General features: G+C 36.6%; 3 protein-coding genes across 3 annotated transcripts; 2 read left to right on the forward strand and 1 right to left on the reverse strand.

Moving 5' to 3' along the window:
* The first annotated feature begins 273 nt into the window (after window positions 1-273).
* LOC109035009 (epimerase family protein SDR39U1) lies at window positions 274-10,943 on the forward strand. The gene is made up of 6 exons (XM_019048459.2): window positions 274-466; window positions 3,741-3,847; window positions 5,737-5,944; window positions 7,132-7,284; window positions 8,211-8,401; window positions 9,757-10,943. Exons 1-6 carry the CDS (start codon window positions 409-411, stop codon window positions 10,000-10,002), a joined length of 963 nt encoding a protein of 320 aa, XP_018904004.2. The 5' UTR covers window positions 274-408; the 3' UTR covers window positions 10,003-10,943.
* A 138-nt stretch (window positions 10,944-11,081) lies between these two features.
* On the forward strand, window positions 11,082-14,900 carry LOC140224522 (uncharacterized). The gene is made up of 2 exons (XM_072299955.1): window positions 11,082-12,594; window positions 13,472-14,900. The coding sequence occupies exons 1-2, from the start codon at window positions 12,167-12,169 to the stop codon at window positions 13,629-13,631; spliced, it is 588 nt and encodes a 195-aa protein (XP_072156056.1). The 5' UTR covers window positions 11,082-12,166; the 3' UTR covers window positions 13,632-14,900.
* A 777-nt stretch (window positions 14,901-15,677) lies between these two features.
* LOC109035006 (uncharacterized) lies at window positions 15,678-24,040 on the reverse strand. The gene is made up of 6 exons (XM_019048452.2): window positions 24,016-24,040; window positions 23,408-23,672; window positions 22,308-22,455; window positions 20,967-21,159; window positions 18,780-18,957; window positions 15,678-17,959 (listed from the first exon to the last, which is right to left on the reverse strand). Exons 2-6 carry the CDS (start codon window positions 23,649-23,651, stop codon window positions 17,139-17,141), a joined length of 1,584 nt encoding a protein of 527 aa, XP_018903997.2. The 5' UTR covers window positions 23,652-23,672; window positions 24,016-24,040; the 3' UTR covers window positions 15,678-17,138.
* Window positions 24,041-25,595: the final 1,555 nt, after the last annotated feature.

Below are 25,595 nucleotides of genomic sequence, written 5' to 3' on the forward strand. Positions count from 1 at the left end.
TTTTCAGCTGATTGATTGGTTGATTTTTAAATAAGGGAGTTACGTGTGTCTATGGTTGGCTGCCACCTTTTTTCGTTTGGAGGCTTTCCAGTGTTGTCGAGTTTAGACTTTGTCCGGAGGTGGCTACCGCCACCCATGATTCTTTACTGACGTAATTTGTTTTTTGACCAATAGAATTGCAGATTTTATTATCAGCCGTCAGCTTGTTTACTTTACTGTCCAACCATGGTTTCAACAGACTTTTAGATGTTAGCAGTGATCAAATTCTCGTAGTTGTATGACGAAATCGTATTTACCATAACAAACGTAGCCACCAACCGTGAGATAACCCTTCCAAAAATTGATAATTTTAATTTAATTTCAACCGTAGTTATCAGTGCCTCTACAAACTGATTAATCTTTGAGTCTATGGCGTGTCTAGTTCGAACCATGTCATCAGAAGCCTCTGCTGGGCATGTTCTTTTAGGTAAACTCCGAAGATTTATTAAAGTTGTTTAGCTTAAGAAAATGTTAACAATCCCATTCACTCATCAACTTTCAGTCGTGAACTGTTTAATCTACCAATCTGCTGCTGAAATGAAGTTCATTTTGGTTTCAATGCGAAGAAATAAAACATTTAGTAGAATCCATGTCCTCAAAGTTTCACTGTGTGGCATTCGCATTCAAAAAAGTTGAGTTGTTAGTTAGTCAAGGTGATTCCACAGTTGCCATTTTTTGTGTTAAAGCGACGTATGATATATCACATCAACTCGTTCCATAATTTCAGCTATTTGTCATTTTTTCGAATTTTGAGATTGCACTTCTGTTGTCATAAGACTAAGGAATTCATGTACCTAATTTGACGAAGAAATTCAACGTAATGAAGGCAGAGTCTTTTTAGAGGAAAAATACCGCATTCGATACTGATTTTGTAACTGCATTCGAATGCAGGATCGCATTCAAATGCAACTTCGATATCAGTATCAAATGCGGTATTTTTCCTCTGAAAAAACCCTGCCCTTAATACTATGAATTTATTTGGAAGGAGGAGTAACGTTTTGGGCCTTTTCCGGCCCCACCTGGATTTTGCTAAATGTTTCATATTTTCAAAGTACTAGTCTTAGGTAGACTCTGTGCCAAATATTAGACCGAACGGAGCCCATGCAAGGGCGCAGCAGCGCCTCAAACCCAAAATCCTGGAATCGAAAAACAATTATTTTCGTCGACTTTTTCGACTGTTATCACTCTTCCAGCACATGATTCTTATGTATTTTTTTGCGTACTTTTCGTTTCTGGCCTTTTTAAAGGCCTCCGATAAATTTTAAGGGGCCTTATGGCCCATTGTTGCCATTTTTGGCCCATTTTTAGGGGTTTTTTTCCATTTAACACATTCAAAACTCAATTTAATCCAAAAACTGTGTACATTTTTGAAAAGTACGTAAAAAAATGAATAAAAAATGTTCAGTAAAATTTTTTCCTATGTTGCCAAATTTCCGAGAAAATTGGTCCCAAAGTGTCAAAAGCGGCAAAAAATCGATAAATCGCCGCGTCTAAGGTTCAAGAAAGTGGAGTACATTTTTCATACTGTACCAGATAACAGCTCTTATCCATCCATACAACATACTAAAATATCATAGTTGTACCTGGATTCCCACGATGTGAAAATTGACCGAGATGTCGATTTTAGCGGCCTTTTTATACTTGAAGGCAGCTCTTTTGAATGTTTTTCGACCTTAGTCACCCTCTATGGGTGTGTACTATATGTATTTTTCTACGTACTTTTCATATCTGGCCATAAAAATGGCTTCCTGTGAATTTTAAAAGGCCTAACGGTCCATTGTTGCCAATTTTCACCAATTTTTAGGGGTTTTTTCAAGTTTACGTGTGTGAAACTTAATTTAATCTAGAAACCGTGTACAATTTCGGAAAGAACGTAAAAAAATACATAGGAATGTGATTTGTACCTTTTCCCTACGTTGCCAAATTTTCGAGAAAAATCGTCCTGAAGCGTCAAAAATGCCAAAAATTGGATTAATCATCACGTCGGAGGTTCCAGGAAGTGAATTATGACATTCATGTGGATCGTGGGACACTTTCTCCACGCATTTTCTGTTCTTCGGTATATTTGGCCTGTAGCAAGCATCTTGAGAACCAAGGATTATCTCGAGGTTACAGGAATAAAGAGGTGAACTGGAGTGAAGGATAAAGTAAAAGCACCTTGAGGGCCCGTTTTGTCACGTTCATCTACGCCATTACATGTTCCTTGAGATGCATTGCAATTTTCCATTTTCGATACGTTATTTGTAGTGAAAAAAAACTTGAAATTCACTTCCTGGAACCTCCGACGTGATGATTAATCCAATTTTTGGCATTTTTGACGCTTCAGGACGATTTTTCTCGAAAATTTGGCAACGTAGGGAAAAGGTACAAATCACATTCCTATGTATTTTTTTACGTTCTTTCCGAAATTGTACACGGTTTCTAGATTAAATTAAGTTTCACACACGTAAACTTGAAAAAAACCCCTAAAAATTGGTGAAAATTGGCAACAATGGACCGTTAGGCCTTTTAAAATTCACAGGAAGCCATTTTTATGGCCAGATATGAAAAGTACGTAGAAAAATACATATAGTACACACCCATAGAGGGTGACTAAGGTCGAAAAACATTCAAAAGAGCTGCCTTCAAGTATAAAAAGGCCGCTAAAATCGACATCTCGGTCAATTTTCACATCGTGGGAATCCAGGTACAACTATGATATTTTAGTATGTTGTATGGATGGATAAGAGCTGTTATCTGGTACAGTATGAAAAATGTACTCCACTTTCTTGAACCTTAGACGCGGCGATTTATCGATTTTTTGCCGTTTTTGACACTTTGGGACCAATTTTCTCGGAAATTTGGCAACATAGGAAAAAATTTTACTGAACATTTTTTATTCATTTTTTTACGTACTTTTCAAAAATGTACACAGTTTTTGGATTAAATTGAGTTTTGAATGTGTTAAATGGAAAAAAACCCCTAAAAATGGGCCAAAAATGGCAACAATGGGCCATAAGGCCCCTTAAAATTTATCGGAGGCCTTTAAAAAGGCCAGAAACGAAAAGTACGCAAAAAAATACATAAGAATCATGTGCTGGAAGAGTGATAACAGTCGAAAAAGTCGACGAAAATAATTGTTTTTCGATTCCAGGATTTTGGGTTTGAGGCGCTGCTGCGCCCTTGCATGGGCTCCGTTCGGTCTAATATTTGGCACAGAGTCTACCTAAGACTAGTACTTTGAAAATATGAAACATTTAACAAAATCCAGGTGGGGCCGGAAAAGGCCCAAAACGTTACTCCTCCTTTCTTTAGTCTAATGACAACAGAAGTGCAATCTCAAATAGCTGAAATTATGGAACGAATTGATGCAATATATTGTACGTCACTCTGACACAAAAAATGGCAACTGCCAAATCACCTTAATACCTCCCTTCCGGAGGCTCTACCTGAAACCTTGATCAATGAGTGAGCTTTCAGCAAAATTAAGTACTATGACAATGCGTCCGCTCAGAATATCAGATAAGCCTAGCCCTCTCTTCCATCTTCGCTCATTGCAGTTGTGGTATCTGCACATGCAAATGTAAATGATAAACTTATCTGAAACAGGGTCTACCTAGTTCTCTGAAGCCTGACCTCCTCTATTCTTACCTTCTCTTGTTTTTTTCCCGCATCTATCATGCCTCTATTTTTTATCACTCTGTACCTTTTCTGCATTCAAGGAGGTGGAACAGGTTTCATTGGCTCCGCTTTCAAATACCTGCTGAACTGCAATGGCTATCAAGTCACAACCATTTCAAGAATGCCAGGTCCTGATAGAATTACATGGGTATGTATTCAGTGCTTTGGGTATGTGTGCTTCAGCAGAAAGTCAATACTGGCGGAAGAAGTAGATTTTTGTTACCTGTACTGACAGAATTTTTTATTCCTCATAATATTGCAATAATTGTCCAAGCTGAAGCCCAATTCACCTACTTAGTTCAACTTCTCATTCAACTTTTCTACCATCTTTACAGGATGAAAACTTTTACTGTGTACCTAATTCAAATAGGAAAAATACTTACTTACCCACTCAACGGAATTGGAGGAAAAGTTGGATGAAAAATTAAACTGTTTGAATCGGGTTTTAAGTCAAAATATTTGTCTCTCATTCAAATAATTTTTGAAGCTCTGATTACATGTATTTTATTTTTGGAAGGGAACGACCCAAAATATTTTTTATAATTTCTGTGAATCTTTTTGACTCAAAGAAGAAAATTCACCGTGAATTTTAAGAAAAACCAATGTTCTATTTCCTTTTGGAAAATTAAAACAAGAATGTAAATTTGCAATGTTGCAATCTTAGGTATAAACATTTCAATGTTGGCTATTGATATTTTACACATTAAAGTATGTAAAGGTGCAAGGAGTCAAACTCTTTAGAAGCAATAGTTATTCACATTGCTAATAAGTTAATGTTTGAGTGTAATAAACCTGCCAGTAAAAATTGAAATAACCAGCAACAAAGTAAGATTTAGGTAGAAATGTTAATCATGAAACATTTAATCTGCAAATTCAATCCTAAATTCTTTTGTTGCAAATATCTTGACTTGATTCTGAAGCTTCTGGTTTATCACCTCACCTCTACTGCCTTGAGAAGGGAAAGCTGTGTACCAATGAAAAAGAGGAGGTCTCAGAGAAACTTGACTTTAATATCTGCTAAATTGTATGGCATCTTACAAATCTGTCTCATGTTTATCCTCAGCTCTCACCTGTTAACCCATTTGCCCCTTTTGACGAGTATACCAGTCAGTGCACGCCTGGGACGTAGATCGGTTGACGATTCAATTTGCGCCATCTGTCGGTGTTGCTACCAGATTGTTTTAGTCATTTTTTTTTTGTTTTTCTGATTGATGGCATCTCAAGCGTAGTAACACTGACAGATGGCGCAATTTTACTCGTCAGCTGAGATATGTCCTAGGCGCGCGCTGACAAGTATACTCGTTATGTGAGGCGAATGGGTTAATATTTCAAATTTGTCATTATTTTTGCATAATGGACCACTAGAGAAGGTACAAATTTAAGCATTCTGATACATGTCTCTCAACTAGAATTTTATGTAGAACTCGATTGTAATAACTAAAATTTCTGAAATTAACTCCTGCCTAAGATTTGAACGTTTTTATTTTAACTTGCTGCGGGAGATTTGAGTTGGCCGGTCTTAAGAAACGCAATACTCTACATGAGTCAAATCGCACCTTACAACGGTTTCGGCAGGCTTCTTCAATCGAGCATTGTTCCTTTCCTACTCTTCAATGTCCAAAGGGTAAATAAATTACTATAGCTAAGCCAAAGCGTCAAGATTGAGATCGCCATATTTTTACACCGTGGAGACTGCCACGGTAACGTTTAATGTTCAATTTGACTCTCGTAGACCATTGAGTTTTCATGAGCGGGAGGTTTGAATTCACGCTCGAAGAAACATTAAATATCTTGGTGTGGAGTTAATTTCAGTCATTTTTGAAGTGCAAATCGAGTTCTATGTTAAATTTTTGTTCTGAAACATGTATCAGAATGCTAAATTTTGTACCTTGTCTAGTGGTCAATTGTGTCTCTTTTAAAACAAGCAGAATAAGATATACTTAAAAATGAAATGACATCGTGTTAATATCAAGTTTCCCCAACATATTGTGTTCTTTGTTAGCAGGACAGTACAAGCATTGTTCTGGTTTTTTACAGATTGATGTTTCAAGCAAAGGTTTACCAAAAGGCATAACAGCAGTTGTTAATTTAGCAGGCCAAAATATACTGGACCCTGCATCACGGTGGAACGATGCTTTTAAACAGAATGTTAGGAACAGTCGGATTAAAACAACCCGAACCCTTGCTCAAGCAATTGCTGATGCAGATGAAAGGCCAAAAGTATTTATCTCAATGTCTGGTGTAGGTAAGAAAGATGAAAATTTTTCAAAGTTTTACTCTGTTTTCGAAATTTTTGGCAAAAAAAAATCATGTAAAAGTATCAAACTGAATTAGAAGTATGATGGTCAGGAGTTTGTAGTTAAAGAGACAAACTTTTGAAAGGAAGCTATTTAAAGCTCTAATACGTTCACTTCCAAGCTAGTCATAGTGACAGTTTCTTTATCGATTTGGCCGGGTGAAAACGGTCACAAGAACAGCATTTTTTAGGGTGCAGTTTCATTGCACTGCTATGTCATAGGTACCAAAAAAAAGTAGGTACTAAATACCTGCGTAGCCCAGACTCAGCAGTAGTGTTGGGCGATCAGTAGAAACTGTGGTTTAAAAAGCTCAAATTTCACCATTTTCCAGTGCATTACTTTTTAGGGTCGGCCAAATCGAACAGGTTCTTGAGGAGTCTAATCTCTAGGCATGCAGCCTATTTACTCTGCAAACTTTTCAGTGAGTGATACTTCTTTTAAGTCATGGCGTCCTTTAAAGTTTAGGAAAAAAATTTCATTTCTATTTCAGATTGCAAACACGGTTATCAGCTGAAGGGCATGCATTTTCATTCCATGGAATATTTTTGTGCATTTTATCCTTTTCTAGCCACTAAACAATTTTCAGCCGAAGAGCAGAAGGGTTTGCAGGAGCCCTGGATTCTGAACTCTCCTTCCCTGGAATCTGAGACCTCCTTAAACCTTTCTGCCTCTCAGTTTTTGCTTATTTCAAACCAGAGTTAGATGAGAAGCATAAAAATATCGCTGTTAACTGGATTTCATGTCATTTAGGCTAATAACTGTTACTGCCTCCAAAAAAATATCGATTTTTTTCTCCTCCATAAAACTTTAAGGGTTCTTCTTCCCCTAAGAATAGCTCAACGAAAAATATGTTTTAGAGCCAAGATGGTCATTTTTGGCTTTAGGAATCAATCCTGCATGTATCTGCTTCTCAATTCTTGACACCTTGTGCAATTTGTGCACATGTGTTTCTCCTCGAAGTTTCCCAAGTGAGTAGATTTCAACAGAAATTCCAAGAAACACAGCTGAAAGTTTTCATTTTTGGGAAAAGGAAAAGTCCCACCTTGGTCCCTCTTCACCAGCCGTAAGCCTGTTGTGAGGACCTTTTTACTAGTTCTGCAAAATATTTTAACAAATCAATTTCTTTTTGTTCAAGGTGTCTACAAGCCTGACGAGAAAGCCTCCTATGATGAATATTCAGACGTAAGCCAGAGTTTTGATTTCCTGTCTCAGCTTGCACTTGAGTGGGAGGCAGCTGCACGTTTACCTAGCGATGTTGAAGATGTACGACAAGTGATAGTTAGATCTGGTTAGTTCTACTGTTCCTCCTTTCCTCTGATCAAACTCTATAATATATAAAAATCATATGAGTAGCGTGTCACGCTAATCAAGTCTAAGAGTATCTTCTTTGGACCGCGTCGAAGATAATTAAACTATCAACACTAATCATTGTATCAATTTTCCTATTTACCATCATTCTGCAACATAAAATTGATGCCAGCTACTTCTAGTATTAACCACATGTTCTTGAGTTTCCTCTATTTTACCCAAGTGGACCTTCCATGAATTATGTTGCGTTTTCAAGAGAAGGGTGTAGTCTTAGCTTGCTCCAAGTAGGGCTGTTCTATCGGTTGTCGGTAAGCTACCAAAACAGTTCCGTTAAGAAAAGTTACGATAAGAGCGCTCTTGCCGATAGCGATCAGAGTTTTCGGACCTGGCGAAAATAAGCTGTTGCCATGTGTACATCTATATCATGCGCTGCCGCGCCAGGCAATCTGATAAACCGACACAAGGGGCAACAATGCATTGAGTGCAATCTCTCAAAAATCCGATAAGGCCGGCTATTGTCGATATCATCGCCACTGTCGGTACTGCTGCCAGTTTCAATAAGAGACGATGTCGAAAGAGTTCCGGTAAGAATTCGTTTGAACACCCCTAGCTCCAAGAATGCAAGAATGGAAGAAGGAAGAAGAAAAATTCGTTGATAGTTTTAGAAAACATATGGGCAGACAATACCAATTTACGTAAAAAGGTTTAGCAAAACAAGACTTAATTTTTCAGTGTACATGCAGACCTGTATGACTGGTTAGTGTGGAGAGAGAGGAGGAAGATCTTGAGTTCTGGGTCTCATCTGGACGTAATTAATGGATGACCCTTTTGCATCATGAAATTTTCCTCAAAATAAATTCTACTTGGTTCTTCCCGAGTATTTTCATTTTCTTCTCTACTTTGCAGGCATTGTTTTGGGGCGAAACGGAGGAATGATAAAGCAAATTTATTTACCATTCTGGTTTTGTGTTGGAGGACCCATAGGCTCTGGAACCCAGTTTATGCCTTGGATTCATATTTATGACATGTGCCATATCCTTCTTTTTGCAATTGAGAACAATAAAGCCACCGGTATCATCAATGGTGTTGCTCCGCAGGTATGTGTGTATACTGGCACAATCCATTTTATATAGAGTATATAAATACAGTAAGACCTTGAATTATCGGATCGCGATTTAACGGATTCTGCGATTTAACGGATTCCGCGTTTTAATGTATTCAGCAATTTAACGGATCGATCCTCCGGTCCCTTCAACAGGATCGACTAGCACGATTTAGCGGATTCTGCGATTTAACGGATTCGGCCTCCTGTCCCGTGATAAATCAAGGTCTTACTGTATGATAGAAACATTCATTTTTCCAGCTTGTTACTCAATAGTATCCGGACCTTTATTTTTCTTGTCTTCTTTTTCAGGCGGCTAAACTATCGCTCTTAACTATCTTGAACAATTGTATAATTTTGAAGCTAAAAGCCTCGGTTAATCAGCCCTGAGTCGCAACTGTCGTATTAATCAAATATATGTGTCCCCTATTCCATATATGTCACTGATTCTGAATTATTGTATTCGAGTCATGTTTCAAAACTTTCAATTTTGATAGTACCATACTGCTTGATGCCAATCTGTCTATTGCTCAATTTTACTCCAATAGACTTTGATTTTTTTGTTGAATAGAAAGTTCAAGTTGAAAAACTTGGGAACATGGATTTCTAATTAATCAGTAGAATTTTAAAAGGACTACACACACAATACCAGGAAATGCGGAGCTGTCTAAATTTCAACATCATTTGATATAATGTTTGTCGGTGAGCTTTTAAAATCAAATAGTTCAGCATTTATACATGCAATATCTAGGCGGAATGTTGCAACATTTAATCGGTAATTAAAGAGATCTCTTGCACCCAAGCAGAACAGGATGATAAGACAGACAAAAAAATCAAATTACTGCAAACAATAACAGTGTGCAGAGCAGCGTCCATGCCCACACATAGCAACAGCCTCACATTTCCACTAGAAAATGCCTGTAAGAGGGTAAGAAAAAATCTCTTGTCAGCCCCACTTTGCTCAAGATTGGCACACAGTAAGGTTGATTTCTAAAGATCATTGTCCTAAGCAGGTCTGAAAGAACATGGTATCAAATAATAATAAAATTTATCTGACGCTGAATTTCTGTGTATTTTATGTGAAGTTTTTGTCAACATGCCTAACATAATTTACGTGAGATTTTTACGCAAATTGTTAAATGCAGACCTTATTTGCTACCCTCGTCTGGTCATCCACTGTTGAAGTTGAGAGCTTCAAGGGAGTTTAATTTCAAGGTTACAGGTATTTTAAATAATGGGAAGCAAAATTTTTTTTTTTTTTAATTTTAATACTATCCTTTTCTCTGCTTTTCATTGGAAATCTGAAAAAAAATTGCTTTCATTAACTCTTTATAAATTCCTTGTTCTCAGATAATCACTAACAGTGATTTCACCAGATCATTCGCAGGAGCCCTTCATCGGCCAGCGTTTATTCCTCTTCCAGCTTTGGCACTCCGACTCATATTTGGAGACGAACGATCTAAAATCATGACTGAAGGACAGAAAGTGTACTCTAAGCGCCTTAATGAACTAAATTATAAATTCAAATACGACAATATCGACCAGGCCTGTAAAACATTCACAAATTTTTATACCTCTGCCAAAGATATGCTGTAGTCGTTGTTTTTCTGATTGTGAAGTTTGCGAAGTCAATCGCCAAGTTCAAATTTTTTGGAGTTCTAATGTAGAGTGTAGTTAAAAATGGAATACTTCACTCTGTCAGTACCTGTTCATTGAAGCCCTCCGTTACATTTAATGGGAATTGAGAGAGGTGTCTAAAAACTGGAAAGATACAGCATGAGGAAAAGAAATTTAGTTTATTCATGAAAAATCTAATCCATTTGTTTTGAATTTTTGAAGGGATATGAAACCTTTGCGGATGCCGAGTGGTAATTTTCTCAGGTATCTCATTCCTAGTACTGTAGTCATTTTTATTCAACAACGTCCCCTTTCTTTCTTTTCCTATTCTGTGTTTATATCAGAAGGTAAATTAAAACCCAAGATTTTTAATGAGTCATTATTTTTCAAAATCAAACATTGAAAATCAATCTTATTTTACCATGCATATGTGAAAGCACAATTTACCCTTTTTTTCAATGGTCTATGATTTTGCAAAGTATACTGAGAGCGATGGATTTTGCTCCGATATTTTGATGTTTCCTTTTCTTTGAGATCAAAGATTTAGAGTTTTCTCCACAGAAAGTGTGTTTTTAGCCTTGGTTTAGCTGAAAATAAAAAAGTATTCTCTGGAAACAAGTCAAGATTAAGTGAGGAAGTTTAGATAATTAATTTTTCTCTTGTTAATATTTCATTTATATTGAAGGTCATCCTTAATTTTGTTAACATCACTGCAGCAAATTGCAATTGTAGGATTACCATTGTAGCGTTCAGTAACGTCAAAAGATTTTTTATCTCTTCAGTTGGACAATCCGAGACTGCTCCTTAAATGTTGTGATATTAGTCATTGTAATTTTAATGTTATTACTTCCTCTTTGTTCGAGGATGATGTTCTCTTTGTAACATTTGTTCCATAAATAATGAAAGATTCACACTGTTCATGTCTCAGTCTCAGATATTTGTATGAAGTAACACAATACCATCCTTTTAACCTACCTTGCGCGCAGTTGTCAAAAAAGTTGTAGCGTTTTCTATCAAGATTTGACTACAGTTTGCAACTAGGCCCTACTATTTTTGGCTTGAATTCGTGTTGGGCACTCCAAAATACTCCTGATTTCTAAGTTTTAAGCAAATCCTTCTTTTGGAGGCTATTTTGAACCAGTAATGAATGGAGACCTGAACTCTTGCAGATAAATTTTTTAATGCCCTCTCCAATGATATATCACAAAGTAAGGGCTGCCATTTTATTCACAAAAGATAGGGTCGGTGTCTTCCTCAGAGGGCCCCTGCAAAGTGGAGTCCCATCTCTGAAGTTCTTTAATTAAGTTAAAATGTATTTTTTTGCAGTGTTCCTCATTTACTATTCTTTCATCAACGTCCTTATCCACAGCCTCCTTGCGGAGTGAAATTTTCTCATTTTCTTACCATCAATGTGCTCTCACATTAATGTAATTATTTTTTAGATCATGAACTATAAGTATTTTTAATATAATTTTATTCCGTGAATTAACAGATGCAATGTGAAACCCTCTAATTTAACAGCAACTAGTTAGGACTATTTTAGACCTATTCTTATTTTCACTTTTTCTCATTTCCTGAGACTAAATGAGTTCTCTCTGACATTTGTCTGACTGGAAAATGTCTACAAAGATTGTATTTAATACTTTAATGATGTTCTTAACAATAGTTTCAGATTCTGAGAGGATACAAAATCGTATTACTCAGGAATTGACTTCTGAGCAACATTATTTTTCAACGACAGTAGTCATTAAAGGTGTCCCATGTGAAAGACGTCCTTCAGTCTTTTCATATTTTGAACAAATACAAATTGTATTAACTTGATGGACCATATTTTGTATACTAATTTTTATTTTTCTTTTGCAGTGAAATGTCCCAAGTTTCTTCTCAGATTCCTCATCAAAACTTATCAAGCTCGTTCTAAAGTTTTGCATTATCTGCCCACAAAGCGAAAAGAAGCAGTCTCCCGGAAAATTCAAGTATTTTTTAAAATTATTTATTTTTTATTCTTTTTTCAAGAGAACGTTTTCAATAATTACCTCTTCTTCTTCAAATTCCAGAGGAAGTGAATCTTGCTGAGGCTCAGGTCTTAGAGGGAAACAAAGAAGCAGAAATTCCCACGGGAAGCGAAGAAGCAGAAATTCACATGGGAAGCGAAGAAGCAGAAATCCCCACGGTAAGCAATGAAGTAGAAATTCCCACAGGAAGCAAAGAAGCAGAAATCCCCAAATGGTACCAATCCATTAACATCTCCTCTCTCCCACACTGCAAGAATGTCACTGATTTGTTAGTCCACATTATTACCCAACCAAAATATGTACAAAATTTGAAGGATAGGACTACCAGGAAGAAAGAAATCTGGGTGAATATTGCGAAGGAAATGAAAAAATATGGTTACCCCTTGAACCTTGAGTCTGACTCCATTGCAGCCAATAAATGCAGCCAGAAACTGAGGAATTTGAAGAAATGGTACAACAGGCTTTTGCATATCCATAAGTGCGATGAGAATGATCTGCCCGAGTGTCTTGCCAAGCTGCGCAAAGTATTTGACTGGAAGCTAGATGCGGTTGGCAGGTAAGTTATACTCTGCTTAATGGTCTTGTTTTTTGTGTTTTTTTCTTGTTGTTTGATATAGGACTCGTGTCAAATAAGTTATCGGTCGTTTACTTCAAACTGTCATCCCTAGTTAATCGATTCATGCATCATAGCAAGACAAAATCGGTATTTTTGGATAATCTCTATTATTGTTAGATGATGGTTGCGCAGCCGTCTGCAAATAGAAAGTGAAAAAATGCCCACTTATTCAATTCAAATCCTGTTTATGAAATAATTAAGTTTTTCTCTTTGTCTATTTTCGTGTTTACAAATGCTTGAGTTTTAAGGGATGGACATAATATTTTAAAGTCACTTATGATTTCCAAACGAGAGGAAAAAATCCCCATAGAATATGTTTGAACATATAAGGAAGCTAGTGAGTTGCCAGAGTTCAGTGCCCAATCCATTTGGATGCAGAGAATTGGATTGCATTTTGCAAAAAGGAACCACTAGCATTGCAATGTTGCTAAGATTGTGCAACTTCTTTTGTCTTGGAGGAAAAACCCGATTATCCATTAATAGTTTCTATCTTACTCGTTAAAAACTGTAAATTTAAGACAAAAGTTACCATCTAAATTTCATAGTTTTTCATGATTTCCGCAATTTTATTGCAAAAGATGAAGTTGCACAATCTTAGCATCATTGCAATGCTAATGGTTCCTTTTTGCAAAATGCAATCCAATTGTGGAACAACCTTGCTTTTTTATACTTATTAAAAAAAAAAAAAAAAAAAAAAAAAAAAAAAAAATAATCCAGCTTCACTCCATGCGCATCTTGCTAAAAAGTTAACAACTTGATTGTAAAAGGCTCAGTAGTTATTTTAAAATAATCTGAAATGTTTGTATCTTTTGTGCAGCATTATGGACAGTGGCATTACTTTTTTGGGGGCGGATGATACTATTCAAGTGGATCCCAAGGATCTCATCGAAACCATCAATTTAGAGAAGTCACAAGGCATCATCATTTTGAAACCTGATAGGAAGGGTGGTTTTTCGTCCTTTGTTTACCCAGTATAACCTGAATTCAAGACCAGATACAGATAGACTAATTAGACTAAAAAATGTTGCTTCTCAGCTGACTTTTAAAGGACTCTAGTCCGATTACAGAAGAAAATACCGGGCCTGAATTTTGTCAACCAGCTGAGTGTAAGTTCCGGCCAACTCCATACCGCCCTGCCCCGGCCTGTAAGTCGAGTGAAAGCCCTCTGATTGACGAAGCTCAATAACTTTAGGATTTTCTCTGTTAATTTGTTGCCCATTTTGAGCTAACAAAAATTCAGGCCCTGAAAGTAATGATTGGTGTTCTAATTAGGGCTGTGCGAGTACTCGAATTTCGAATCGAGTCGAGCCGAGTATCAAGTACTCGACTCGGCTCAAATGCGGATAACTTGAGTTTCTTGAGTATGTTGAGCTTTTTTGAGCCGAAAATGCCAAAAGAGTCCATCTATATTTTAATCATTCTATCAATGTTTTCAGTCTCCCCATCATTTCTAATTATAAAATCACGTGTTAAAACTCTAAATTATTTGACTCTGCTCAAGGGTTATTTTCAAAGTTCGAAACAGTGAAAAAATACTCAAACTCGGCTCAAACCCAAAAAATCAGGCTCGCACAGCCCTAGTTCTAATCCTGTACATTGAGATGAACTCAGAATTACAAACCTTAACTGAGAGTCTTGATTTGAGGGTCCAGCTTGGTTCCTTTCAAAATTGACGCTGTAATGAGGAAATATGTGTGGTTCTGTGACTTGGTTTTTCTTACCTCTCAAAATATTTCAATCACTCATGTGGATTTATTTCAAAACAAGAGGCTCATTTGTAGACCATGCTGGAAGAAGGGAGCAAGTAATAGGTACAGCATTTTGAGTACAATACAACCTATTTTAAAGTTTGAAATGGTATCCGAACGACCTGAGTGGGCCAATCGATCAACAAAAGGCAATTCTCTCCACCCATATTCTAAAGTTTTGAAATCTACTAGCGCTTTGAAAAAAAATATACTGGAAAGGGCATATTTTGAAGATATGCCCTTCTCCCAGCAAGGTTCCCAATTTAGAATTTAAACCAAGGAATTTTAGTACCAGTTGAACCTTTTTAGTATTCAACCTATTTCTGGAGGTACATTGTATTGAACAGATTTAGAGTGAATTTTGAAAATATCATAGTAAGTTCCTCTTTTTTTTCCTCTTAAAGTCTTCAACCCCCTATTTTTGACTATCTTTGTAAAGTAACAATTAATCTGTGAAGTATGTTTATTTAAGTAATAAAGAAACAATTTCGTTCCTGATCCATGATTTTTATTCTTTTCATGTGTCATGAAACTGGTACTTTTGAGCAGTAATTTACTATGACTGGCGAAGATAGGGAAGACGATCAGAATTAGCAATGTACAGCGAAATCCTTACTCATTCGAGGGGCTTGAAGGACGAGATGCATAACTGCAGTTTTGGCTACTTCGAGAAGTACATGTTCGAAGTTTTGTAATTACATCCATCCTTATGGCGAAAAGAAAGTTCTAAATGACTTCGAGATGCTTAAAAATTGGAATTTCGGAGCGAATTTTCCACAGAATATGCATTAAGACTAGTTTTATTCGGAATTATTAATATCTCAATGTTTTCAAAAACTGCACTTAAGCGCCTTGTCCTCCAAGCCTTTATTTATTATTCAGAAAATAACACAAATCCGTTTATGATCACTATTAATTTTTGAAGGCTTGGGTGTAAGTATTGCACATAGTTCTTGGTGAGGCAAAAAAGTATGAACCTGAGAGCAAAATTGTAGATACACAAAGAAGTCAAAAATTCTCCTGAAAAATATCTGTTCAATCCTTCATTATATGTGATCATTCTCAGGAAAGTCCTCCAAAACGTAAAATTAAGTAAACGATACTAGTGAATGGAGTGCTGTTCTACCGTTATTTTGAGACAAAAATGTGTTAAAATGTCAAACCAAACTGTAAATGTAGCAGTTAGGTGTTGGCAGTTCAAGGAGTGCAATTTTGAAAAAAGCGATGTGAAATTTCCATCTGCCACGTTTAGGATGCAAAATTACCACATCATAGTACAAGTTTACACCATTTATTGATATAAAACTGAAAACAACTGTTCCCAACATTATTCTAAAAATAGTGAGTGTATAATACCAATTTTTCGACAAAACTCAACCAAAATCCCTGCTGGAGATTTTTCTGCTATAGACGAAAGTCCCTCTTCCCATTGCAAATGATGAGACACTTCGTTAAGTTGATTTAATGGACCACTAGACAAGGTACGTATGTAAGCATTCTGATACATGTTTCTGGACCAGAATTTCACGTAAAACACGATTGGCGCAACGAAAATTACCGAAATCAACTCCTGACAAAGATATTAACGTTTTTATTTCACATTGGTTACGAGGAATTTGAACTGCCTGCTCATAAGAAACTCAAACCTCTACTTGAGTCAAATCGAGCACTACAACAGTTTCAGCAAGCTTCTCAATCGAGCAATGTTCATTTCCCGCCATGTGTTATTCAAACTATAAACCACTTGCTATAGATGAGCCGAAGCGTCAAGATTGAGGTTGCCAGATTTTTATATCGCAGAGGCTGCCATGATAACATTTAGCGCGCGACGTGAGTCACGTAGAGCATTGAGTTTTCATGAGCGGGTGGTTTGAATTCACGCATCAAGACTCATTAAATATCTCCGTAAGGAGTTGATTTCAGTAATTTTCCTTGTGCGCATTGTGTTCTACGTGACATTTTGGTTATGAAACGTATATCAGAATGCTGCAATTTGTGCCTTGTCTACTGGTCCATTGGTGCAATTTTTATTTCTGTAGCTTTTCGTTGCATGCTCCTAAAATGTGGGGAAAAAACAGCACAACACGTTTGCAAAACAAAACCTTCTCATGGAAGGTATACCTGACAGACAAAAAAGTTACTTGGCAGTGCAGACTCTTCACTTTTTGTTCATTAATAAATGATTGAGACCGTCTGCAAAAAAGGAGACCTTGGTAACAGTTTAAAATTCAAAGTTCAAAATACGTAGGTAGCGGAAGATAATGCTATTTGGACTGCATGTATCCCACAAAAAGCAAGTTTTATTTCTGGCTCATCAATAAGTGTATCTGTATAGGGAAACCAACAGTACATACTTAAATCTAGAATCAGAGTAAATACTGACTGCGAATAAAAATTTGAGGACTTTACCAGGTTTTCCCTGACCAAAATAATCAAAATACCCCCTAATTATTTGACAGTTTTGCTGGCTAAATTTTTATCATTAACATCGGGCAGGCTGAACTATCAAATACATGATCGTGTTTTATTGTATTGGGTGAATTCTCACAGAGACTGAAGTTTCCTTATCAAAACAAACTACACATGCATTGAAATGATTTATGTATTCATCAAATACAGACGGTATGAGCCAGAGACTTTCCTTAACTGTTAGTGACAATGTGGATGAGCTTGTTCACCAATTACAGACAGAGCATCTGCAGAAATGCGCTTCAACCAATTTCATCAACAAATTTTTCATTTATCCGTCAATCCAGGTACTCTGTACAAAAACTGGCCATCATCAGCATAAAAACAGTCCTCGATTTTGTACAAAGCCCCCTTCTTTCTTAAATGTTTGGGAATTTGTATGTATTCATTAATTTTAAGTTCTTCTTCCAGATCTGTATCTAGAGTTTTCATCACTAGTTTATTGTCTACTTTCTGAACGTAACTCATCTCATCAGCAGAATTCTGTGGTTCAATGGCTGTGGATTTTTTTTTGACATTAACAAAGCTTCGAGGCAAGCTGTCTTCTTCCTCCTCTTCCTGTTCTGATTCAAAATCAAGACTTTGGACCTTTGATTCTCTACTTCTTGAATCTCTCGATTTTATTATTTGTGTATCCATCTCATCCGGGTGTTGCTCATATTTTAAGTGTTCCTCTAGTCTATCTCTTAAACTGTCTAAGGTGAAATGTTTGGCTCGACGATTGGTACGGTCTGTTTCTTGGATGATATTTTCATCCGCAGGTCTAGTTTGGTTTTGACTTTTATCTCGGCCTCTTGCAGTCTCATCCCCTTCCGGATGAGTGGACTGATGAGAACGATGTTCATTTGTAGACTTGGAGTCTCTACTTTTATGCTTGTACTCGAACCTTGATGAGACTGGTTCGTGTTCTTCGGTAAATTCGGATCTCCTAGTTTCCTCAGGGAGCTCTTCAAACACTTTTCTTTCAATAAATGGGATGGCTTCCGAAGTGCTTGGAGGTTTCAGGGCTTGATAATTTTTAATGATCTTGCTAAACTCATCAATTTTCCTGGGCTTCTGTTCAGGCTCCTTGAGAAATCTCTCAGCTTCTACAACAGAACAGTGATGGAAATGAATTAGGAAGGTGTCATTGTTGAACCAGTTAAAATTCTTCTTTTTCAGATAGCTGTTCAAAATTAGAAAGAGCATAAACTGTCACAATTCACAAATTCCCACTTTAATGAGATGAAAAAACTGTCACAAGTTTTTATTTCCTGCAGTGATAATGAAAATTTAGGCCTGAGGTTCATTCTCATGTCATTGTTCTGAGTCACAATACTTACACAAGATGCATCAAAACTATCAAATTTAAAAAAAACAAAAAAAAAAAAAAAAAAAAAAAAAAAACTGAGTTTTTCTTTACTAGACTCTTAACGACAGTAGAACCTTTTGAAAGGCTAATCATTTCTTGTTATTCGAGGCTGTTTGCTGTTACCTACCACACAAAAAAACAGGGAAAATGCCTGGTTCTGGACTTCATATGTGATGAAGGGAAGGAACTTTATTGCAACTCATGGATCTTGAGATTGGGCATTTTATCCATCTCTATATCCAATTTGACATAAATCCTAGAAAAGTATAGAAGGAAAAAATCTCTTTTCTCACAAACAGTTTATTTTAGGCATTAGAAACTTATCAATGCAGTATTTGGTTCTGTCCACTCATTCTTGCTCTCCAAAATAGCTTATTTGAAATTGTAAAGGCTGTTCATGTAGATCATATAATATAAATTTTCGTGCTGATTTCAGTGAGTGTTAATGGGAAAGTATTCTGAACTTAAATGAGTGGTCTGAATGGTACACACAATACTTGAATTTCACGAATTCAGATGGTAAATAGTAATGGTAAGGCAGTCATAATGCAATTTACCTTCATCCAAAGGGACTTTGATATTTCGGCTTAAAAATTTCTTCAGATGCTCCTGGAGCAAGTGATCATGAATTTTCAGCTCTCCTTTTTTGTAGGCCTCCCAGTTTTCTTTGACTCTCTTATCATGCCTTATGATTTCAGCTTTGCTTTTTGCTTTCCATTTACTCTTCAAAATGCTCTGAAATCGAAGATGTAAAACATTATACACAATCAAATCCCTGAAGATTTTTGCTGCCAGATTGAAAGATGAATAAAAAATTGAAGTTATTATTTGGCAGTACTGCCGCAGAATATGTTATTCGGCAGTACCAGGCTTTCTAAGGTTATAGTAAAATTGTTTGGAGGATATGGAAAAAGAATTTTATATCTGCTGGGATTTTGAAGAGTTTATTGGAAAAACGTTGCATAGGAGCATGTGCGGCAACATTAGTTTTACTTACACCTAAAACCACAAATGTATACAATATTTTTACCGATTACTGATGCGTACTTGCAATTGTACAATTGTGCTTTTTACTGCAATGATCAAGCTCTTTGCTGCCATATTCTTTTCAAGCGCAATAATGAAAATTTACCAGTATTTTATCCATCTTTGTTTCATGACTGATACCTCAGAGAAAATGCAATTCATTCACAAGTTGAATTTTGAGGGACAGAAGCGTTCTTGCAGGGTTTTGAAGAGGATTGCGCCGAGAAAAATGGCAGTACGGACGCCTTAGATGTCCGTCAGTGGTATAATTGATACAGAAGTATAATTTGATCCTTCTCATTGCCCTGCAAATTGCATCACTCACTTCCACTTACGGCACTTGTCAATTCTACAAGTACGTGGATTCATTAAACACTATAGAGAGCATGGTAACGCAGGGTAAAGATCTGCAATTTTCAGATGGTCAAGCTGTAACGGAATAACTAAAGCGCCTAACAATTCTGACTTTTCACCGCCTTCACAAAGCACCGCTGAGGTCGATTGCTGCTTTAAAAACTTAAAATTTAAAACTAAGCTCAAAAGTCGCAGCAGATCCAAGCAACCAGCTCATTTAATAGGTCAGGAGCCGATGAACCTAAGGAAACAGATTTTGACCCCTACGAACCATGTGAGAGCCCTGTTACACGGAAAAGAGCTTAAAAAGCTTAAGATTTTTTTCTTGATTTTCTAAGACTTATGACTATAGTCCATCAGGGCAGAAAAGTATTGCATAAATTTGGTGTTTTAGGTGTAAGTAAAACTAATATTGCTGCACAAGTTCATATGTAACGTTTTTCCAACAAACTCTTTAAAATCCTAGCAGATTTGGAAGTCACTTTTAATATTCTCCAAACAATTTTGTATGGAAGCCAAATAACATATTCTGCGGCGGCACCGCACCGCTGAATAACGCCATCCACAAAAAAATCTCCAAGTTTTTAATGACTTTGAACTTGATTTTCACAGGAAATTGATATGTTAATCTTGTATCTTTCTGTCAGTTACTGTAAAAAATGTTTACTTTAAATACTGCAATGCATGCTATAGATGGACACCATATAGTAGAAGGGAACCAGCGCAATTACAGTGATGTAAAAATCATGTATCTTTATCTCAATCTAAAAAAATGCATCCAGGGGCGAATGGTTTTTGCTTTCCTACCAAAGAATTGTTAATAGTAAGAGAAAACAATTGAGTAAATTTCATAATTATTATTCAGGGTTGCCATAATTTCTTCATCTTCAAAATCCCTGACTTTCCTCGTCCTTGCAACAAAATTTTCACCTTTTTTTTCTTTTTTAAGTACCTATGCTAACTTTCCCGATACCTTGGACCAAATTTCCTTGTATAGAGATCAAATTATGGGAACAGGTATTCATTAGCTAGTTAAGATAACAAGCCTTCTTAAGATCAAGGACATTCTTCGTGATTAGTACATGGGTCAGAAATTCCTTGACTTTTCCCCTTGAATTCGACTTTTCCTGGTTGCCACCAATCCTCTGACTTTTCTGGTTTTCCAGGCCACCAACAAATCTGTATAGATAGTAATTTATAATGCAAAGAAGTTGCAACATTTGAAAACACTGGCTCCCTCTATTTAATGCAATCCAAATAATGCTATGATACTTCTTTTTCCACTGTGAATTACATTTTTCAACGTAAATGAAGTTAGATGTGACAGTCTAAGTGGATTCTAGAAGATAAAGCAGGTGTTTTACCTTGATGATGTGTGGTGTGGCTGGATAACTCTCTGATAAAGACTCTACAGTCCAGTTATTTTCTTTATCATCATGTAAAAACTTGATGTGCTGCTTCTCAGCGTAAGTTACCATGTTCGGCTCTACAGGACGCTTGAAATATTTCTTTTTGACCATGTTATAGGCTACCTTGTGTCTATGTTTAGATTCATCGCTGCAATTTAAAATAGAAAATTTTGACAACTTTAATTGCTGATGAACATTAAACTAAGATAACATCCAGTAATTTATGTAATCTGGGCGGAATTCTGTTCAACGCTGGAGATTGCTCAGCAGTTTCAAGGTTTTCACAGAAATTAAGTATTCAAGTTCCCTGACATTTCCCTGACACATTTTGATAAAATTCCCTGACAATGGGCTACTAGACAAGGTACAAATGTAAGCATTCTGATACATGTTTCTGCCTTAGAATTTCACGTAGAATACGATTCTTGCATTGAAAATTACTGAAATCAACTCCTAACTAAGATATTAACGTTTATATTTTACATTGGTTACGGGAATTTTGAATTGCCCGGTCACAAGAAACTCAATTCTCTACGTGAGTAAAATCACGCCTCACAACAGTTTTGGCAGGCTTCTCAGTCAAGCATTCTTCTTTTCCCACCCTTTATCGTTCAAAAAGTGAACAATTTCCTATAGCTGAGCCAAAGCGTCAAGACTGAGGTTGCCAGATTTTCATATCGCAGAGATGGTCATGGTAAAGTTTAGTGTGCGATTTGACTCACATAGACTATTGTGTTTTCATGAGCGGGAGGTTTGAATCTACGCGTCAAGGAACATTAAATACCTCAGTTAGGAATTAATGTCAGTAATTTTGGTGCGAGATTTTTGTGTTCTACGAGAAATTTTGGTTAGGAAACATGTATCAGAATGCTAACTTCGTACCTTGTCTAGTGGTCCATTGAAGATATTTCGCATGATTAAAAAGACATAATTAGAAATAGTTTTCAGGCAGGATTTGTTGTTTGAAACGTTAAACCCAATCTAGAAAGCAAATAAGGGTGACTTGCCGATTTTATCCTGACACTTTCGTCATTTTCCCTGACATTTCCAGGTTTTCCCTGACTTTTTGATATTCACTAGCGTTTCCCTGTTTTCTGAGACTGTGGAATCCCAAGTTATGCCAAGTTACATGACCGGCATGCAAAATGCACCACCATACTGATTAACAGGTTCAATCAGATTGTAAAATGAATAATGTCTTACTCAAATTTAACTTCAAATGAGAGATTACTAGTTTTGGCAAAATGATGTAATGCCAGGAGAACAAATAATGGAAGTAGCAGGTGAGATGAGTACCTTTTAAGATCTTCATAATCCAAATCGGCATCAAAGAAATTTCTTTCAGTCTCCAATTCAGGAGCACTCGATTCAAAATCATCTTCATGTGGATCAAAATAGTCCGTGCCAGTTTCCTCTTTCATTACTGCCAATGTGCGTCCAATACCTGTGAGAATAAATACAATGATTATTCATTCAATAATAATACCTACAAACTTGTAGATATTTCCTCCTTGTTACACAAAAAAAAAAAAAAAAAAAAAAAAAAAATAGATTGCCAGTCGGCATCATATAAAAAGAGGGACATGCAAAGAACATGTACAATGAGCATGGTTAGAATTATGATAAAAAATTAAATTGGTTATCCTTAGATAATGAAAAGTCCGAGGCTAAAAATGTAATTAATTTGATAAAAAATGATTAATTGACATTATAAAATAATCGTAGGGCTTGGAAGACAAGTGGGATACATGCAGTTTTTTGAGATATTAATGATTTCATGTATACAACTGATCCTATAATATATTCTGTGAAAAATTCATTACTAAAATTCAATTTTGAAGCATCAAAATGTGAGCCTGAACTCGATTTCTGCCATAGGTAAGGCTCCATGTAATTTTAAAATTTTACCTGTGAATTCCTTGAACAGCAAAAACTGCACTTATCTCACCTGTCTTCCAAGCCTTTAAATTAAAAAAATAAAGAAAATGCCCCATCAGAGCAGAGTCAAAAATTTGCGATGATCTGCAGCATAACACCATGATACCATAAAACCAACCCAAACAGGGTCTCTTGTCCAAAAGTTACAATTTAAGTATACCCTGCAATTGTAGTGAATTTTAGCTTAATTTTTTTACTGAAGATGGTGTAAAACATCAAAATGTATCGCTAATGATTCAAAAGATTGAATAATTCAATGTGAAATTGAATACTTTGCTGGAAAAAAGGGAAACGAGTTGGTTTTGAGTTAAACAAGTTTGAGAATGGAATCTGCTCCTCATCTGGTCCCCAAGTAATAGTGCAACTAGGTAAAGGTGTGTTTCGATGGTTACTGTACAAGAGCTTACTGACTCAGTGAGGAAAAGTAATTTTCTGCCACTGAACCCTATGGTACTAACCTGGGTTTCTTTTTGCAAAAGAAGACAGCGGATTCTGAATCTTTCTCTTTTGATGGCCTTTATTATCTGAAAAATGAGTTTGACCTCTTCTACTTTCAGTTAAACTGCCCCTTTTAACAAGTCTGCTCTCGAGGTGTCCTGGCTTAGAGGAAAATTGTTGAGAAAGGGTAGATCTGTAAGTTGGTGAATACTTGAAATACTGAGCCATGTAGGTCGAGCCTGGCAGTAGTTTCGATGAGAACATGATGATTTTTGAGGCAGATTTCTGAAAATATACAATAAAAACAACAATTTTTACCTCTCACAAATTGAATTATTTGAATTATTTTACTGAGTCAGAATTATTCAGATGCAGACAAAAGGTCTACGAATACTATAAGGAAGCTTTCCACACAAAAAAATTGAAAACCATACAGGCATATAACAAAAAGCTTATTTTATTTTGAAATCATACTGAGGCTAAAGTAGTGACTGTCTTGGACTCTTTGATAGAGTGGAAACATCACCCAAATGTGACTAAGAACCATTTGTATTCTGTAAATGCCAATATTCCGATATAGAAGCAAATTTATTGGATTCATTCCATTTGGAAAAAGGGCTGCTCTTACTTGCCTTGCACCCAACCTCTCCTCCAAATTGCTTCCTTCATGCTCCGTTACTTATCTGGGCATTTGACTTGCTGTCGCAGCTGTTTCATAAACCATGTTCACAATTTTAACAATACTGCAGTGGACATTCACTTACCAACTGATGTTAGAAAAATGATATGTGTCTCAATGTATCCGTATATTAGACTATATCATGATTGAAGCTAGATCAGCAAAAGACATATGACATGAAAAAACTGTTGTGACAATAAGGTGACAAAAATTGAGAGTAAAACAAACGCCACCTCATTAATAAAATAAACTAAATGCACAATGCGTTGGGGGAAACACGAATATGTACTTTTTCACGAAAATTCTGGTGAAAAAGGAGGAAATGAAAATAGTGTGAAACACTAAGGCAACAAGAATAATTATTCACTCACATGGGAACTAAAACCACATAACCTACTCAGATTCATACATCAACCAAACCACCAAACAACATAAACAATGCAGTGTTATCCAACGATGGCGGCGCGAAATTCGAAATAACGGGGATTAACGCTGTTTTTCGATTGAGCACTGCACAGGGGAGAATTTCTTGAACGCCGCCGCCCGCGGCGCTTTATGGTCCAAAACTCATGAATAGGAAGAAGTAAGTGGGATAATGACTGAAAGATCACGAAAGTTTCGAAACTGATGTTTTCTTGAGTCGCTGATTTGGAATTTGATGTCAAATTGCCTGCATTTTAACACCCTGACCTATAAATTGTGGGCAAGTCCGCTGCGGCGCGGCGCGGCGCGGCGTGCTGTCAGCTCGAAACGCGTACTGACGCCTACAAACCTAAGGGGATACTTCAAGCATTGCGCAATGCGTGAAGTAGCCCTTTAGGTTTGTAGGCGTCAGTGCGCGTTTCGCGCTGTCAGCGCCGCCGCGTATGGCATCATTTCCGTAACCCAGGAAAGAAATATTTTCCTGTGGAAAGAAAAACTTTTTCACAAGGGGAAAAACTTTTTTCACTGAGAGAGAAATTTTTTTGACGAGAGGAAAGAAAATTTTCATGAGGGGAGAAACTTTTTCTACTAGGAGAAAAACTTTTTTTTTCTGGGAGAGAAATATTTTTCTCGAGCGAGAGAAAAAGTTTCTTTTTCCTGCATGAGAAAAAAATATTTTCCCCCGGTCGAACAAAAATATTTCTCCCCGCGCAAGAAAACTGTTTCGCCACGCGCTACAGAAAGTATTTCTTTCCGAGCAGTGCTTCGCATAGTTGCCAAACCTAGCTGATATACTCGACAAGAAACTGGAGTGCTCCCACACGAGGAACGGGAGGTGGAACACACCGCGCACCGCGGAACGCGATGATAAACGAACCAAAACAAAAACAGAACACGTGAACGATCAGTGCTGTCATTTCCCGGAACTTTTCCCAAATTTCGGAACTTTTGTAATTTTCCGGAACTTATGCCGGATCTTTTGCATTTTTCAGAACTTTCCTGGAACATTTGTTGTTTTATCGTTCGCGGTCTTTTATTTCTAACCCTAAAAAGTGAAAAGAAAAAGAAAATTAACAGCACGCGCCCAGAGACAACACGCGCCCCTC

The sequence above is a fragment of the Bemisia tabaci genome, chromosome 4 (assembly GCF_918797505.1).
Source record: "Bemisia tabaci chromosome 4, PGI_BMITA_v3".
In the NCBI taxonomy this organism is placed as follows: Eukaryota; Metazoa; Arthropoda; class Insecta; order Hemiptera; family Aleyrodidae; genus Bemisia; species Bemisia tabaci.

Coding starts and splice junctions, on each gene's coding strand:
- LOC140224522 (XM_072299955.1), top strand. CDS start 12,167: ATGGGAAGCGAAGAAGCAGAAATCCCCACGGTAAGCAATGAAGTAGAA. Junction 12,595..13,471: donor AAGCTAGATGCGGTTGGCAG/GTAAGTTATACT, acceptor TCTTTTGTGCAG/CATTATGGACAGTGGCATTA.
- LOC109035009 (XM_019048459.2), top strand. CDS start 409: ATGGCGTGTCTAGTTCGAACCATGTCATCAGAAGCCTCTGCTGGGCAT. Junction 467..3,740: donor TGCTGGGCATGTTCTTTTAG/GTAAACTCCGAA, acceptor TCTGCATTCAAG/GAGGTGGAACAGGTTTCATT. Junction 8,402..9,756: donor TCAATGGTGTTGCTCCGCAG/GTATGTGTGTAT, acceptor CCTTGTTCTCAG/ATAATCACTAACAGTGATTT.
- LOC109035006 (XM_019048452.2), bottom strand. CDS start 23,651: ATGTTCTCATCGAAACTACTGCCAGGCTCGACCTACATGGCTCAGTAT. Junction 22,456..23,407: donor TTTTGCAAAAAGAAACCCAG/GTTAGTACCATA, acceptor TTATTCTCACAG/GTATTGGACGCACATTGGCA. Junction 18,958..20,966: donor CCACACCACACATCATCAAG/GTAAAACACCTG, acceptor CTTCGATTTCAG/AGCATTTTGAAGAGTAAATG.